This window comes from Solanum pennellii, chromosome 8 (assembly GCF_001406875.1).
Source record: "Solanum pennellii chromosome 8, SPENNV200".
In the NCBI taxonomy this organism is placed as follows: Eukaryota; Viridiplantae; Streptophyta; class Magnoliopsida; order Solanales; family Solanaceae; genus Solanum; species Solanum pennellii.
The window spans coordinates 68070571-68088638 of record NC_028644.1 but is presented as its reverse complement, the minus strand read 5'-3'; the positions used below and the strand labels follow the sequence as shown (position 1 = coordinate 68088638).

General features: G+C 35.7%; 1 protein-coding gene across 3 annotated transcripts; it reads left to right on the top strand.

Moving 5' to 3' along the window:
• Positions 1 to 3446: 3446 nt before the first annotated feature.
• LOC107028862 (DNA-directed RNA polymerase IV subunit 1) lies at positions 3447 to 17101 on the top strand. Of its 3 annotated transcripts, none has more exons than XM_015230088.2 (20): positions 3447 to 3655; positions 5064 to 5146; positions 5713 to 5806; positions 6229 to 6349; positions 6453 to 6574; positions 7199 to 7234; positions 7375 to 7599; positions 9528 to 9665; positions 9767 to 9862; positions 9954 to 11858; positions 12013 to 12182; positions 12278 to 12344; positions 12412 to 12530; positions 12749 to 12894; positions 13889 to 14148; positions 14666 to 14839; positions 15033 to 15170; positions 15647 to 15903; positions 16335 to 16449; positions 16595 to 17101. In XM_015230088.2, exons 3-20 carry the CDS (start codon positions 5720 to 5722, stop codon positions 16757 to 16759), a joined length of 4341 nt encoding a protein of 1446 aa, XP_015085574.1. In that variant the 5' UTR covers positions 3447 to 3655; positions 5064 to 5146; positions 5713 to 5719; the 3' UTR covers positions 16760 to 17101. The 3 variants fall into 3 exon arrangements, with proteins under 3 accessions (XP_015085574.1, XP_015085575.1, XP_027774895.1); XM_015230089.2 differs by having other exon boundaries at positions 5685 to 5806; positions 16595 to 16897; XM_027919094.1 differs by lacking the exons at positions 3447 to 3655; positions 5064 to 5146; positions 5713 to 5806; positions 6229 to 6349 and having other exon boundaries at positions 6485 to 6579; positions 16595 to 16897.
• Positions 17102 to 18068: the final 967 nt, after the last annotated feature.

Genomic DNA, 18068 nt, shown 5'->3' with positions numbered 1-18068 from the left:
TTATGCTAAACTTGCTCCTATATATGATACTTTATCTTTGTATTTGTAATTTTGTTTTAAGAATATATTTGATTGAAGGGTGTGTTTTTTGCTTTAGAAAATGAGACAAATACAATCATAAAAATAGTGTATAAGACATGCAAAACAATTAATGCCTACAAGATTTTCTAATTTCAAATTATTAGTAAATACATTTATGCATTTTAAATTTTAAATATTTGTAAAGAATCATTCTTACATGTGCTTGTGGATAAAATCTATAGTTTTTCGACAATTTTCACTAAAATTATCATGAGATCCAAATCCCAAAGTCAAAAAAATGATACACCAAAATGCTTAAGAAGTTAGAAGATCTTCTATCCTTTGACCAAATATTGCTCCTATTAATCTTTTAACAAAAAAATTTAAAATATATTTTAACAAACTTTTAATTGTAAGAATACTAATATTGTCATTTTGACTCTCCATTAAATTAAAATCTGATTTATTTAATTAAATATTAATATTTTATTTGTATAATTACATAATTTAAATATCAATCATTGCACTTTAAATCTTAGTTATTTCCTTCTAATAAGTTTTTTATTTATAAATTTGAATTACTTAATTGCCTTCTACTTAATGAGAAGGAGAATTTCATCTTTTACTAATTAATGTCAAACATTTTATCTTCTTGAAATGTATAAATAATAATTTAATGTCAACATTTTTATGAGACAAAAAAGACATTTTAAGAAATCTAATCATAAGATAGTGTGCCTCCATTTTTGTTTTTGCTACTTTATTTTATCTTTTAAAACAAAAATTATTTATCATTTTATTCATCGTTATGAAGTAAACGTGCAACGCACGTGCCCATATACTAGTATAACAATAAACATGGAATTATATGTTATTTTTATTAACACGAGGAATACACACAAGAATCAAGATACTTACTCTAGGATTAGTACAATAAAAATGACAATTAGATGTTAATTGCTTCAACCTCATTAGAAGGAAGTGGACACGCCCTTTGAGAAGAAGATACCTATAACGACATTCACGATAAAGACGTGCCATTTCATTTGAAAAGTAACTATTTTCAAAATTTACACTTCTTTCTAATTCTTTCTAATTGCGAGATGTTACATTAAGTTTTTCTTTAGTACAACTATTAGTCTACTAAAAAAAGTACATAAATGAGGAGTTGAATTCTCATGGTAAAGATGAAGAAACATCAAATTTTTATTAATTGCTTCAACCTTTGTGGAAGGAAGCAGACACGCCCTTTTGAGGCGAAGATACCTATGGCGACATTCACGATAAAGACGTGCCATTTCATTTGAAAAGCAACTATTTCCAGATTTTACACTTTTTTCTAGTTCTTTCTAATTGCGAAAAGTTACATTAAGTTTTTCTTTAATACAACTTTTACTCTGCTAAAAAAAAGTAAACAAAGGAGGAATGGAAGATTTTCTTGATATTGATGAAGAAACATCAAAATTTTATTAATTGCTTCAACCTTTTTGGAAGGAAGAAGACACACCCTTTTGAGGCGAAGATACCTATGGCGACATTCACGATAAAGACGTGTCATTTCATTTGAAAAGTAACTATTTCCAGATTTTACACTTCTTTCTAGTTCTTTCTAATTGCGAGATGTTACATTAAGTTTTTCTTTGATACAACTATCACTCTACTAAAAAACATAAAGAAAGGAGGAATGGAGGATTTTCTTGGTATTGATGAAGAAACATTACAATTTTATTAATTCCTTCAACCTTTTTGAAAGGAAGCGGACACACCCTTTCGAGATGAAGATACCTATGGCGACATTCACACTAAAGACGTGTCATTTCATTTGAAAAGTAACAATTTCCAGATTTTACATTTATTTCTAGTTCTTTCTAATTGCGAGATGTTACATTAAGTTTTTCTTTAATACAACTATTACTCTACTAAAAAAACATAAAGAAAGGAGGAATGAAGAATTTTCTTGGTATTGATGAAGAAACATTACAATTTTATTAATTGCTTCAACCTTTTCGGAAGGAAGCACACACACCCTTTTGAGGCGAAGATACTTATGACGACATTCACGATAAAGACGTGCCATTTCATTTGAAAAGTAACTATTTTCAGATTTTACACTCCTTTCTAGTTCTTTTTAATTGCGAGATGTTACATTAAGTTTTCTTTAATACAACTATTACTCTACTCAAAAAAAGTAAAGAAAGGAGGAATGGAGGATTTTCTTGGTATTGATGAAAAAACATTACAATTTTATTAATTGCTTCATCCTTTTTGGAAGGAAGCGAACACGCCCTTTTGAGGCGAATATATCTATGCGATATTCATGATAAAGACTTGTCATTTCACGATAAAAGCGTGTCATTTCATGATAAAAGTGTGTCATTTCACGATAAAGACGTGCCATTTCACGATAAAGACGTGCCATTTCATTTGAAAAGTAACTATTTTCACATTTTACACTTCCCTCTAGTTCTTTCTAATTGCGATATGTTACATTAAGTTTTTCTTTAATACAACTATTACTCTACTTAAAAAAATAAGTAAAGAAAGGAGGAATGAAATATTTTCTTGATATTGACGAAGAAAACATCAAAATTTTATCAATTGCTTCAACTTTTTTAGAAGGAAGCGAACACGCCCTTTTGAGGCGAATATATCTATGCGATATTCATTATAAAGACTTGTCATTTCACGATAAAAGCGTGTCATTTCATGATAAAAGTGTGTCATTTCACGATAAAGACGTGCCATTTCACGATAAAGACGTGCCATTTCATTTGAAAAGTAACTATTTTCACATTTTACACTTCCCTCTAGTTCTTTCTAATTGCGATATGTTACATTAAGTTTTTCTTTAATACAACTATTACTCTACTTAAAAAAATAAGTAAAGAAAGGAGGAATGAAATATTTTCTTGATATTGACGAAGAAAACATCAAAATTTTATCAATTGCTTCAACTTTTTTAGAAGGAAGCGAACACGCCCTTTTGAGGCGAATATATCTATGCGATATTCATTATAAAGACTTGTCATTTCACGATAAAAGCGTGTCATTTCATGATAAAAGTGTGTCATTTCACGATAAAGACGTGCCATTTCACGATAAAGACGTGCCATTTCATTTGAAAAGTAACTATTTTCACATTTTACACTTCCCTCTAGTTCTTTCTAATTGCGAGATGTTACATTAAGTTTTTCTTTAATACAACTATTACTCTATTTAAAAAAATAAGTAAAGAAAGGAGAAATGAAATATTTTCTTGATATTGACGAAGAAACATCAAAATTTTATCAATTGCTTCAACTTTTTTAGAAGGAAGCAGACACGCCCTTTTGAGACGAAAATACCCATAGAGACATTCACGATAAAGACGTGCCATTTCTTTTTTCCCCCCCCCTTATATATAGAGCATACAATTTGGCAAAAATGAAAAAATTATGTATGTAGGGATACGGAGGTTCTAGATCAATCTTCCATGTCCTTGCTTTATATCAATATATATATATACATATCGATATTAGTGTTGTATAAATTGAGATCAAGATCCTAGTGATAGAGATGACTGTTCTTATTTTGCATTTATCTTCATCTTGGACCTAAGATTAATCAATTCTACAGGAATCAGAAAGCTCGGAAGGTAATTATGTTATTCTTCAATGTGTATTACTATTTGTTGTTGCTCTTGCACTCCGTTGGTTATGCTTCTTTTTGAGTCTAGGGGTTATCGAAGACTTCTCCTATACCCCCAACAAAGGTCGGATGCACAGTTGTGTCCAAGGGTTCATCCGAACCCCGTAAAAAAATTACACTATATATGTCAAAGGAGTAGCTCAACGGTTGATGGGGTTCAGGATTTCGTCAATGTGAGCTTTTGGGGTCACGGGTTCGATTCCAGGCAGCAACATTGGGATTACACTGAGTGTGTCGTTGTTGTAGGGGTTAAAGGAGCAACTCGTACATTTGGTCCTCTTGCAATGATAGTGGTAGGCCTAAGGGTCGCCAGTTTATCCAATTTCCGTTGCAGAAAAAGTTTAACCTATGTGGAATTAAGACATTGAAAAAAATTTCTGTTAGTTAGAGAAGGTCTAGATGCTATTCATATTTGTGTTTTGTGTGTTTTAGGGGCTTAAAGAATACAGGGGGCTTTTAAGACACTTGTGTCTTATTCTTATCATTTGTATGGATGCTTTGTTTTAGTTATATTTTGTTCTTAGCGAAGTCCACATTGATTCTGAAGTTTTTAGGTCTTTCAGACTTTACTCCATGAGATTTAAGGTCTACCCACCCTCTTTGTTCACCTTTAGTCTTCATAAGGTCATACATGTCGACCAGTACATTTGGAGGTCATGATCAAGTAGTCTTGGATGGCCTTTCATTTTAGTTTTTCTATTGTATACTCTGTGTGCAGCTTTTTCCTTTGTAGAATATCCATCTCGGCACTCACATTTTTATGAGACTCATCTTTTGGTTTTGTAGGGTGCAACATAGTTGGTCTCAACTATTCTATATAACTTACCCTTTACTTGCTAGGTAGTGTTGGTTATGTAGCACTCTTGTTACATTTTCATCTATTATGCCATGTTCTCTTAATTAAGAATCTTATGGAAGTGCTTCTACCATCTTGGGTGAAGAAAGATGAGTTTTGCAGCGGTTGTGAGCTTGAAGGTCATATAATTGACCTTAATCTAAAAAGTTTGCTGATCAAATATACTGCCTTGTGCATTTTAATTAGCAGCTGTATTGTTACCTCCTTATGTGCTTTTCCTAACTGAAACACTGTTTTAACAATATCATCAAATCACCAATAAAATATGAACGTTGGGCTCTCCTTGTAAACACTGTTTCCTTCTTCTTTGTACTTGGATTTGTTTCTCTTGAGTCGAGGGTCATTTGGAAACAGCCTCTCTACCCTCCTAGACCCTACTTGTGGGATTTCACTGGGTATGTTGGCCCTACCTGTAAAACATTCTCCCTTAAATGAAAGAAATAACTCAGTTTTAGCATCTGGTATTTGAAAATGATTGTTGGAGATCTTTGTATGACAGGCTGTCAAGTTTACATCCAGGTTTTGGTTTTGAGTTGACTGTCCAAGGTCCAAGCTTAGACTTGGCTAGTCAGGCTTGTGGAGGTATAGTTCTTCTATGATCCGTTTCAATGCAAGTGATTGATTTTCATGTGTTTCATATTAACATCTTAAGTTGTTACAAGACATAGTTAATGGATTTCAAATTCCTCACTTTTGTTGTCATCTAATGAACTAACTATTCTAGATACAGAACTAACAATATCGATTCAAAATATTTCATATGGTAAATGTCCACGGTTACTTCTGGAATTTCAAATCATCAAATCTAATTCTTTGGGAATGCTGGCAAACAACTCATCCAAGTATGACTAGAATTCTTTTTTTTATAGATGGCTTTGTTCTGTTCTAAATATCAAACAGACCATCTATTTTATAAAAAATGTCACAAGGGTTTTGAGTTTAATTAATCTAGTGAGATATAATAGCTATGTGGGCCGTGATTGTATAGATGTTTGTAAAATGATTGAGATGTTTTCTTAAACAAAGCTTGATTCACTTGTCGTACTGCTTAGGGACTACTGAAATATCTTCTCATTGTTACATGAATTATGTTTACTCTTTTTCTGTTCTTGCTTTGTAGTGTACACTTGAACCACGTTATTTTCCAGATTTCAGATGGAGCATGATCGGAATATTGAGCAGCAAGTGCCAGATGGTATTCTGAGGGGCATAAATTTCAGTATCTTGTCAGAGACTGATGCAGTAAGTAAATGCCAAACTTTTGATGTAATGTAATTAGCGAGCATGTCTGCTTTGTTCTCTTTGTTGCTTGAAATGGATGTAAACTCCCACTGGCGAAAATAGCTTGTCTCAATTTTCTTTCCAGTCTGTCCGAAAATGTTGTCCATTTTTCTTAGTTTAAAGGTCTCTTTTCTCTACTAATAATTACACTACTGTAACTAATATACTTTTATTCCTAGAAAACTCAAACCCATAAGAAGTAATCTAAAACAGAAATGTGGAACCCACCTTGCTTCAGATTAGCTGATTCTTAATAGGCTATATCAAAGTCGAACTAAGGCTTGTAAAATTTTAGACAGATTAAGTTGCTAATTGTAGTCCCTCTGTTAAATATTATTATCAAATGAAGCTGATTCACATTTCTGTTTTTCTTGTTTTTCTAGGCCAAATTATCAGCTAAGGTAATTGGAGCAGTTAATGAAGTAACAGATCCCGCATTGGGGTTTCCAAATCCAATCTTCCAGTGTACAACATGTGGTGCAAACGATGGGAAAAAATGTGAAGGTATGAGAGAAGAATCTGTTTATTTGATAATACCCGATGCTTTACTGTTTTAACATCTTCACGGGAAGTAATCATTTAGTTTTATTCTTTACATCCTTTCCAGGTCATTTTGGATTAGTAAATTTTCCATATACAATTCTGAATCCGTATTTCGTATCGGAGGTTGCTCAGATCTTGAAGAAAATATGTCCAGGATGTAAATCTGTGCGTCGTGATAAGGTCAAGGTCAGGTACTACACACTCAGTACTGAAACTTGATACTATATCATTAATATGAACTTGAGCAACACAGTTCATTTCTCCTATAACATATGTGGTCAGCTATTTGTGACAAGAACATCTTAGTAAATTCTTCAGGTGAATCAGATGTAGGGAAGTAATTCCCTTTTCTAGTTCAGTTACTACCAGTTGTTTAGTTGTTACTTTAGTAAATGCACTTTCTCCAAGTTCCTGCTCCACCATTTGGCGTATGTGTTGTGGTGAGGTAGGAATCTATGCTGGTATCCCGTACCACAGCGCTCTATACATAGACTATGTTATTTTTGTGCAGGTGCTTTTACAGCTGTGTGCATTATCACTTTCCAAAAATGATGTCAATTTTCTATTCTTGTCTTGGTGGAACCAATCACCACAAACTGATTAAAATCAGGTTTGCTGGGGGGAAATAGCAGCTTGTATTTCATTATCAAAAAACAAACAGCATTTCGTTTACTTGCTATTCTAATAGGCATTGTGGTATTTATTATCATGTTGTTATAGGTTGTTGTTACAGTACATGTGACATATCGATGCTGCTGCTATTGTTCGACTTGCTCCCAGTTTGATAATTCTTTTCCTTGCCTTTTCCAGGTTTCTGATAGGACATCTGCCTGCAAATACTGTGATGTGAGTCTTATTGGTTTTAAGTTGATAATAATCGTTCCCTTGTTTTTAATTTCTTGACCTCTGTCTATCTGATATGCAGGGAGTTTTAAGACTCACATCACAGTTTTTAATTTCTTGACCTCTGTCTATCTGATATGCAGGGAGTTTTAAGAGGTTATCCGCCAACAAAATTTAAAGTATCTCCTAAAGACATGTTTGGGAGGACTGCCATTATCGCAGAAGTGAATGAGAATTTGTTAAAGAAGGTTCAGAAAACTACGGGAGTAAGTTTGGCTTCTGACTATTGGGATTTCATCCCATATGATGCACAACAAGAAGCAAGTGTAAATTCGTCAAATTACAAAAGAGTTTTATCACATGCTCAGGTAGTGTTTCTTACCAGTTTCAGCTAGTTTCTTGCGCACTCCTATCTGGTCAAAATTTCACCATGTTTTTCTCTTTCAAGATAATTTTTTTTTGGGGAATTTAAAGCATTTCAAGTAATAGCATCTCAAGCCAGCATAAAAAGTGTTTCCATCAGATCAGGGCTTTAGGCAAGCTAGCTAGTCAGTGAGCCAGACTCTTTATTTGTTGTTTTCTTCTGTTGATGATATATCTATCCCACTGATTAGATACAACTTGAAGATTGAATAGCCCTTCCACTGATATTTAAGAAATTTTAAATTGCTGAAGACCTTCTTTGGAAAGCATATATCTTTTGCCATTTACATTTTGTAGTAACATCAGAAACTTTCTTCTGTTTGTTGTTGCAAGTATCACATTGGAGGGTGAGATGAGGAATGAAGACCTAAATACTTCTGAGTTTAGTTGAATAAATAGCAATATGTATATTCAACTTTGATTAAGGTTTTATTTTGGGCTTCAACTTTTTTTTTTTGGATAACCATGGTGTCCCGGTCAGCTTGCGCAGACCTCAACTAATTCCACGAGATACCTGCTACCTCCCACTAAAAGTGGCATACGGGTGGTGCACTAAGCATCCCGCATTCACACAGGTTCTGGGGATGGGCTGCACCCCTAAGGGGGTGTCATGTAGGCCCTACCCTGAAGCATCAGTGGTTGATTCCACGGCTTGAACCATTGACCTATGGGTCATATGGAGACAACTTTACAGTTGGTCCAAGGTTCCCCTTCGCGATTAGGAGTTTCTTTTCAATAGACATCTACGGTTCCTTTCTGGACAGAAATACCAACAAATACTGGCAGGGACCATTTCTCAGATTTTCCTGATGGATTTACTAACTTTTTATAAACTCCAGTATATTAAGCATCTTGAATCCTCTCAGACATGGCCAACTGAGTTGAAAAACTGAAAATGACATATTAGTAGTAGGTGACTATTGGTTTCTATTCATTGTTTGCACATGTAGCATCTGTTGACAATGTGTATGTTCCCTCTGTTGAGAATATCTTGAATCAAACATGTTCATAGAGTGATGTCCAAGTGAAACAAATCGATTCCCCCTTTTCCTGTCACCTCCTATGTAGCCATCCCTGAAACAGAAGTTCCTCACCATTCTCAACTAGCCAGAAATATCATTGCTCACTCGGAAAAGCTTAAGGGAAAAAACAAATCCCATGCCTCGTCCCCAGTCCATATCCATTAAAAATATGTATCGGGCCAGTTGAGGTTCCGACCCATTTTGATTCACAGTCGTTTGAGGCTGATGTATGAAATTGAAAATCCAGAAAGGGATTTGGCTGATTTGGTTTGATATGTGAGTTCTTTTGAAACTTCAAGTTTGGATGGAGAAAGAGCTTGCAGTTACTGGAGTTAATACTGCAAATTTCCTTGGATTGCAATGAAGCTACAAAAGTGCCTGGATGTAGTTGAGTTGTGAAGTAACGAGAAAAAAATGATTGGACCAATACCTACTAGTGATGATTCTGGGACTTTGGATGATTAAAAAAAAAAAGAAGAAATTGATTTTGGGTTGTTTTTTGGTGGTTTCTAAGAAGAGGTATGCAACTGATTTTTAATAAAGAAACAAGCGAAACCGACAAGTTATGAAAATGTGAAGCAATTGAACAATAAACACGATTAGAGTTGTTAATTAATAGCCATTTGTTCAAGTGGAGGTGTTTAAATGGGAATAAAAAGAAAGAGTTGGAGGGCCGGTTTTAAAATCCGGTTCAAGTATGTGTCAATTTAGATGTAAAGCCTTTTTAATAATGTTCAAGATTTTAGATGGAACAGTGAACTAGTTTATCTCTGTGTTTTCACTAGGGAATTGTGTTTTTGCTGTCTTTGCTTCTGTTCTTTGGTGCATCTGATTAACTTTCTGGCCTTCAGGTATACAGCATTCTGAAAGATATTGATCCAGGGTTTCTTGAAGGACTTCTCAGAAGGAAGAATTCAATCTTCCTTAAAAGCTGCCTTTTGACTCCTAATAGTCATCGTGTCACAGAATTTGGGCAGCACATGATATTTGTAAGTGAGAAAATGTGTCTTTTCTTTTCTGGTAGCATTGATACCCATTTTTGGCACTCAGCTTTCTAATACGTGGTCACGTGCTGGTTTTAATGTCCCAGGATGAAAGCAATAGGCTTTACAGAAAGTTGATTGACTTTAGAGGGACAGCAAATGACTTGAGCATGTGCGTTTTAGATAGAATTAAAGTTTCAAAGGTAAGAAATTCAACCACGTTTCTCCTTTCCCTTTCTTTGTCAGTTTTTTGTAGAACTACATTACATTTGAATTGAGCCTTTACGATTGCAGATACGTGCAGATAGATCGGTAATCAATGATCCTAATGCCCCTGCTACTGGTTTAAAGTATGTGAAAGAATTGGTTCTAGCAAAACGCACTAATCATGCTTTCCGCATGGTTGTGGTTGGTGATCCTAACATAGAGCTAGGTGAAATTGGTATTCCATGTCATGTTGCAGAGAATCTCCACATGGCAGAAACTCTCAGTTTACGGAATTGGGAAAGGATGACTGATCTCTGTGATCTTATGATTCTTCAGAGGGGAGGGATTCTTGTCCGTAGAAATGGTGTCTTAGTTCGTATTAGTGTAATGGACGGGTTGCAGAAAGGGGATATTATACATAGACCCCTTGTCGATGGAGATGTTGTGATGATAAATCGACCTCCGTCTATTCATCAACACTCGCTAATTGCTCTGTCTGTTAGGATTCTTCCTATAAATTCTGTTCTTTCAATCAATCCCCTTGTCTGTTCTCCATTCCGTGGGGATTTCGATGGTGATTGCCTTCATGGTTATATTCCCCAATCAATCGATTCTACGATTGAGCTTAGTGAGCTTGTTGCTCTGAAACAACAGTTGCTTGACGGACAGAATGGTCAAAATCTTCTTTCATTAAGTCATGATAGCTTGACTGCTGCTCATTTAATTTTGGAACCTGGAGTTTTCTTGGACCGTTTCCAGATGCAGCAGCTACAAATGTTTTGTCCACGTCAATTGGGAATGACTGCTATCGTAAAAGCACCACCAGGAAACATCTGTTATTGGACTGGCAAACAGTTATTCAGCTTGCTTTTGCCATCAGACCTTGAATATGTTTTTCCATCAAATGGTGTCTGTATTAGTGAGGGGGAAATTGTGACTTCTTCTGGTGGGTCTTCTTGGCTGCGTGATGCCAGTGATAATCTTTTTTATAGTCTTGTTAAGCACAATGGAGGTGATACTCTTGACCTCCTTTATGCTGCACAAACAGTTCTTTGTGAGTGGTTGTCAATGAGAGGCCTTAGTGTTTCATTGTCCGATCTTTACATATCTGCTGATTCATATTCCCGCGAAAATATGATTGATGAAGTCTGTTCTGGTTTGCAAGAGGCAGAACGGCTGTCTTACATCCAGCTGCTGATGATAAAGTATAATAAGGATTTCCTTTCTGGAAACTTAGAAGAAAGCAAGAACTCCTTGGGTTTTGATTTTGAGTTTATGTCCATCATGCAGCAGAAATCAGCTTCCCTTAGTCAAGCTTCTGCTAGTGCTTTCAAGAAAGTTTTCCGGGATATCCAGAATTTGGTATATAATTATGCAAGCAACGACAATTCGTTACTGGCTATGTTAAAAGCTGGGAGTAAGGGCAACCTGCTAAAACTGGTCCAACACAGCATGTGTCTGGGTTTGCAGCAGTCTTTGGTTCCAGTGTCATTTAGAATGCCCCGCCAACTTTCTTGTGATGCATGGAACAATCATAAATCACATCTTGTTATTGAGAAACCGCATAAGGTTCCTGAATGTCCTGGTTCTTACATCCCGTCTGCTGTGGTCAAAAATTCATTTCTTGCGGGTTTGAATCCTCTAGAGTGTTTTGTGCATTCATTAACCACCCGTGATAGTTCTTTTAGTGGACATGCTGATGTTTCTGGCACTTTGAACCGCAAACTTATGTTTTTCATGCGTGATCTGTATGTTGGATATGACGGAACAGTGAGAAATGCTTATGGGAATCAAATTGTGCAGTTCTCTTACTACGAAGCAGAGCAAATTGCTTCCACTAAGGTCACTGGTGAAGCCCTAGAAAGTCATAACCATGCAATTGGTGGTCATCCTGTTGGTTCATTGGCAGCCTGTGCCATTTCAGAAGCTGCATACAGTGCTTTGGATCAACCTGTCAGTGCACTTGAGTCATCACCTTTACTAAACCTGAAGGTTATCTCTCTATTTCTGCTGATTTATACTTTTAGGCCGCTATACTATCTTGTGCTTGCTAAATCAATATTTTTAAGGATGAGTTCTTGGAATCTATGATCTACTAATTTCTCTGTCAAATACCCTTTTTGGTATTTGGATGTGACTTGTACAGAAAATTTTAGAATCTGGAGCGGGGAGTCGTACTGGAGAGAAAACTGCATCAATGTTTCTTTCAAAAAGACTTGGCAGATGGGCTCATGGTTTTGAATATGGAGCTTTAGAGGTCAAGGGTCATCTGGAAAGGCTTCTTCTTTCCGAAGTTGTTTCCACAGTAATGATATGGTGCACTCTCTTCTTGCATTTTCGCACTTCCTCTATCCAGTTCTATTGATATCATTATCATTATTTCTTGTCTGACTAGAGATTCTATAATGTAGCTTCTCCCCCGAAACACGTAAAAGCACTCACAATTGTCCCTGGGTCTGTCATTTTCATATTGATAAGGTAATGCAGTGAGACATTCATTTCTTTATTTTAATAGTCTTGTCCTCTTAGATTTCTGTTCTCTCAGGAAAATGTTAAGACGAGAAGGCTGAAGCTGAGATCAGTTTTAGATGCTCTTAATATGAGATATAGAGCCGCAACAACGAAAGCCGGGAATGATCTTCCAAATCTGCATATAACGTGCAAGTAAGATGCTTTGCTTTGAGTTTCATTTCTTAATTTTTAATGGATGCATGGAAATGGAATTTGGAATATGAGGAAAGTAAATTCAATTATTCGCTCCCAGCTCTTAGTGTTATGAAATTGAATCATTCTGAATCCTCCACTACCTTATTGCACTTCTACTGTCTCTTGGTCACTGTTTGAGCCCTTGTATTCCTTTAATAACCCTTGTAAATGTGCAGGGATTGTTCAGTTGCTGAAGCGCAAAAAGAGAAATCCGAAATTTGCATCACTGTTTCTGTGGTTGAGACCTCAAAAGATCCTTCTTCACTGCTGGATACGCTTCGTGATGTGGTGATTCCATTCCTTCTTGACACGGTGATAAAAGGTTTAGATCTTTTTTCTACTTTGTGAATTACTAATTGCCAAGCTGATGTCCTTGAGCTATGTTCTTGTTTATTAGTTATCCTTTTTGTGAAAGCTGTTTCATTTGTGCTGTTAATTGTTATAAAGACCATGGAATCTGTTCTTGGCTTGTTATGAAGAAGTTTCACTTGTACTGGTTATGAAGGGTCATGTATTTATAAAACTGGTTTTCCTCGTCTGTCAGTATCCATTCCAGCTGATGACCATTGAATCCATTCCGATTATGACTGCAGGACCAGTTATCAGAATCTTTTAGTGATCTTTAACTAAAATTTGGTATAGATGTTTATATTGTTTGGAACTTAATTGTCTCAAAGGGCTCAAAACATTTTATAAACTTGTTGGCAAGTTTAATGTGGGTTTAGAAATCATGAAGTATACTTGCTATTTACCTATGCATTGGTCCTTACAACTTATTTTGAATTACTGATGTTGCTATAAAGGCGAAGTTAATAAAAGAGAAACAGCCTTTTTCTTGCATGAGAATGGGAAAAGGAGGCTGCTTGATACGGGCGGTATCAGGATTAAATTTTAGGTTAAATTTTTAACAACTGTTGAGTGATGATTATTGATGAATGAAGATAGAAGCTTTATAAGAACTTGAGTGAGCTTTTACAGAGCTAAAGTTGCAGATAAGCTCTGGCATCTAGAACATTGAGTTGTCTTTAAGTCATTTCTATCGGTTATGTCCTGATCTTCATGAAGAAAGAGTGCAATTTGCATTTAAATTGTCTCTGTTTTGTGGCCTCATTAGATTATTGAACTAATTGAATTATTTCCACCAAAGATTGCAAAAGGTTAATGAATAGCATCCATCACTCATGACATTTCAAGTGAATTTGAGTTTAGAAATTTTTTCTATAAAAGTTGTGGCATGATGTCGTCTTGTTGGATAGTTTTTGTTATCTGTGGAGCTACTATTCTGCTATCATTTGATCTGATGTTCCATCTTTTAGGTTTCTCCGCATTTAAAAAGGTTGATATCTTATGGAAAGAGTTGCCAAGTCCATCAAAATCTTCCAGAGGCTCTACAGGGGAGCTATATTTGCAGGTCTTCATGTCAGAAAGTTGTGACAGAATCAAATTCTGGAATGCGCTTGTGGATAGTTGCCTCCAGATAAGGGATTTGATTGATTGGGAACGCAGTTATCCTGATGATGTCCATGATCTGACTGTAGCCTATGGAATTGATTTAGCATGGGAGTACTTTCTATGTGTAAGTTCTTGTTGTGAGATGATCCCTCTTTTTTAGTCATAATTTTCTACAGCTATTTCATTTCTTTGTTGATATTATGCGATCACGTTGTCCTTCCAAACTGGTAGTCATAGTATTTCTCGTGTACTTTCTTGTCCTTCAATTTTTGTTACTATCTTCTGTCGTTTGTACTTCGATTATCACAATATTTTATTGTAGTTACTGTTTCTTTTTATCTTCAGAATGCTTCTCATACTTCCTAAAGTATTTGCCGTAATTTCTTCACTTCCGTTGTTTCTTTTTTGGTATGTCTTTCCTTGAGCCGAGGGTCTGTGGGAAACATCTCTTTGCCTCCCTAGGTAGGGGTAAGGTCTGCTTACTTTACCTTCCCCAAACACCACTTGTGGGATTGCTGTTACCCTGATGTTAACGTTATTCCACTTACCGTTCCTTTTATCCTATACTTCTAGAATATAATGGTATAATACTTCTTCATAAAGATAAGGTACAATTCTGACAATGTTGAGTTAAACTGCAGAAACTACATTCAGCTGTCTCTGAAACTGGCAAGAAAATTCTTCCCGAACACTTGGTACTTGCAGCAGATAGTCTCACAGCTACAGGAGAATTTGTTCCCTTGAGTGCCAAAGGGCTGACACTGCAAAGAAAGGCTGCTGGTGTTGTTTCACCATTTATGCAAGCGTGCTTTACGGTAATGTGATCCACATTTTACCCTTGTTGGCTTTAAGAAAAGAATTTGGATATAATTTAAGTCTCACCGCTTTTCTTCCACCTTTTCCTTTTTTCGATTACTTAACTTCTAACATTACGAGTATTCATATTAATATGTCAAGGAGATGTATCTCTGAGTTTTGAATCTTTGATGCATGTTGAACCAAATGCAGAATCCAGGGGACTCGTTTGTTAGGGCTGCCAAGATGGGATTAAGTGACGATCTTCAAGGGAGTCTTGAATCATTGGCATGGGGAAAGACTCCTTCCATAGGGACTGGTTCTTCATTCGACATTATGTACTCTGGAAAGGTAATGAATCAATTTTCTGTTAGTGAATTGCACAGTCATATTTTTTTTTGTGGAGTTACTAAGCTGGTGTAACGAATTTTACTAAGAACATCACTTGTATTATCGACCAACCAAGTTAACTCTTTTGCTTTGGCAATTTTGGGAGGATCTGATCCTTGCCCCTCCTTTTGTGGTTTTAATCATCTTTTGCACCTCCTTGGTTCTATGCCAATGATATTCTAGTCGATACCGTTCCAAAGGAAGTAATCCTTATCTATTATTTTCAGATGAAGTTAGCATCCGATTTTGTCTTTTTAAAAATGTTACCTTGTTGATAATAAAAGGCTACACCAGCTTATTGATCATAATTATGACATATTATTCTATCTAATAGTTGTATATTACCTTCTCTTTTTTTTTTCTCACGATAGTTGTATATTACCTAATAAGTGATTTAAACTTGCTCCAATTATTTATTCATGTGTTCCAAACATCAGGGATATGAGCTGGCTGAACAGATAAATGTGTATACTCTGCTGCGGAACCTTGTCACAGTGGATACGCCAAATGTGAAGGTCACTCTTGGTAAAGACGGTGGAATGGATGGAACGTCTCTCGCACGACGTCTTGATAGGCTTGATGATCTCGATAAAAAGAGTTGTAAAAGCGAGTTGTCATTTACAAAGCTGAGAAGTTACTTTTCATTCAACGACATAAAAAAGCTCTCTCAGTCATTGAAGCAAATGTTGTCCAAGTATGTCAATGCTTCTCTAGTGCAATTCCTAATTCATTCCTTTTTACAAAAAAAAAATGACTCCGATTTTCTATTTCATTGAAACAGTTTATTTCTGTTAAATTGTTATTTTTGGAATTCGCTTGCTTTTTCTTGTGTTCCTTTGAAATTAAGTTTCAACGTTATCAGAATGTTAATCTGAACTAGTCAGGTTGGAGAATATGTTTCTTTTGTTCCTTTGAAGTTTTGAGTATGTTAATCCGAACTAGTTGCATTGGAGAATATATTTGAGGAACATCTTGTTACTTTAGAATCTTACTGTAGCTTCTGCATGAAAGAAGAACAAGGAGTCAAAGTGGTTGAAGAAGAAATGATAGAAACCGACATGAACACATGACAATTGTGAAGTATCATTATTTCTCACTCACTTGTAATTGTTAAAAATGGTGCAGATATGATATCGGTCGCGAGTTGAATGAAGCAGACAAGTGCCTAGCAATGATGGCATTACAATTTCATCCTCGACGGAATGAGAAGATTGGAAAAGGAGCACCAAAGGAAATTAAGGTGAGCTAGATAATAGTGTTCTTGATTATCAGGACATACAATACTTACTAAAGAAAGTCGCTATATGAATGCAAATGTTTAGAATTCGATCAATACGTTCTTCATTTTCTGCTATATCTACTTATGCTTTTTCCTTTCATCACAGATTGGTTACCACCAAGAGTATGAAGGCTCCCGCTGCTTTATGGTGGTTCGTTCAGATGACACAGTTGAAGACTTCTCATATCGCAAGTGTATGCAACATGCTCTGGAACTGATTGCTCCTCAGAAGGCAAAAACCTCTAGATGGTTGAATGGAGCATCAGCCTAAGTTGCTGTTTGGTTCACTTGGTTACGGTTATGGTACGCGTAATAAATATGGTGTGTGTTTTGTATCTGTGGCACGAATATGTGCAATTTTCGAACACCTGTTAGACAATTGATGTACTCATGTAAACATAGTTTTGTGCTATATCCGTAAACCAATTTTCGTATGCCCCGTTATCTTATGCTTCTTTTTGCTGCTCCCACTAAGGTTTGTTTGCCTTTCATAGAGTTTAAGGCGAAGGGAAATTAGTGGGAGTAGCAACGAAAAGCTCTGAGGGGCTTTTATGCTTTTCTTGTTGTATTAGTAGAATGTTTCATTAATGAAAAAAAAGAACAGTTTCTGACTTCTAGTAGTCTTTTTTCTTAGCCTGTTTTTCTCTGTGTGACCTATACGTCACGAGTTTGAGTAATGGCAAATTAGCTCTGTGTGAAATATAGATCATGAGTTTTGAGCCGTGGGAGCAACTACTGATGCTTGTATTAAGGTAGGTCTTATACATTACACCCCTTGGGGTGTGAGGTCCTTCCCTGGACTGTGTAGTGCAGGATTCTTCGTCACGTGTTTGAGTGATGGTAAGTTGTGTTTATGTGACCTATAGATCACGGATTTGAGCTGTGGAAGCAAACACTAATGCTTGTAGTTGGGTTAGTTGTATACCCCTTGATGGTGAGGCCCTTACCTGGACCCTATTAATGCAGGATTCTTTGTGCATCGAGTTGTCCACCCATTTCAGCCCTAAATACCATCGTAGCGATCACCATGTGTCAGTTGTCACCACTATTAGCTATCATTTACGTTCATCATTCTAAACCATCATCATTTACCACCACAATTATCTAATCATCAAAAAATAGTTCTAAATTGCCAGTTAACGTCATTATTTACCACCATAATTATACATCACAATCGTCCACCATAACTATGATAAACGATCACTATTAATTGGTTATAAATCGCTATCATCTGCTACCATCACCACTAGCTATTATACACAATCACAACCATCACCTAATACAATCCCATTGACACCAACAATCTAAGTGATTGTGGTTGAAACGAGCTAAAATTGTTGATATGATGTGAAATATATGAATATATAGTCATCCATTGGTCTGACTAAATAAGATTCGTATTGCATATTATGTACTTAAAAGAGTCAAAGACTCCTTATGAGATTTTTTTTTTCATTTTCAGAATTCAAACCCGAGTTTAATTGAGATTGTACCACATCTTTATGCAGGTTATTTTGTCTATTTGCAATAAGTATTCATTTTTTATTATTTGTTATTCAAAGGAGTGCCCCACTTGATAG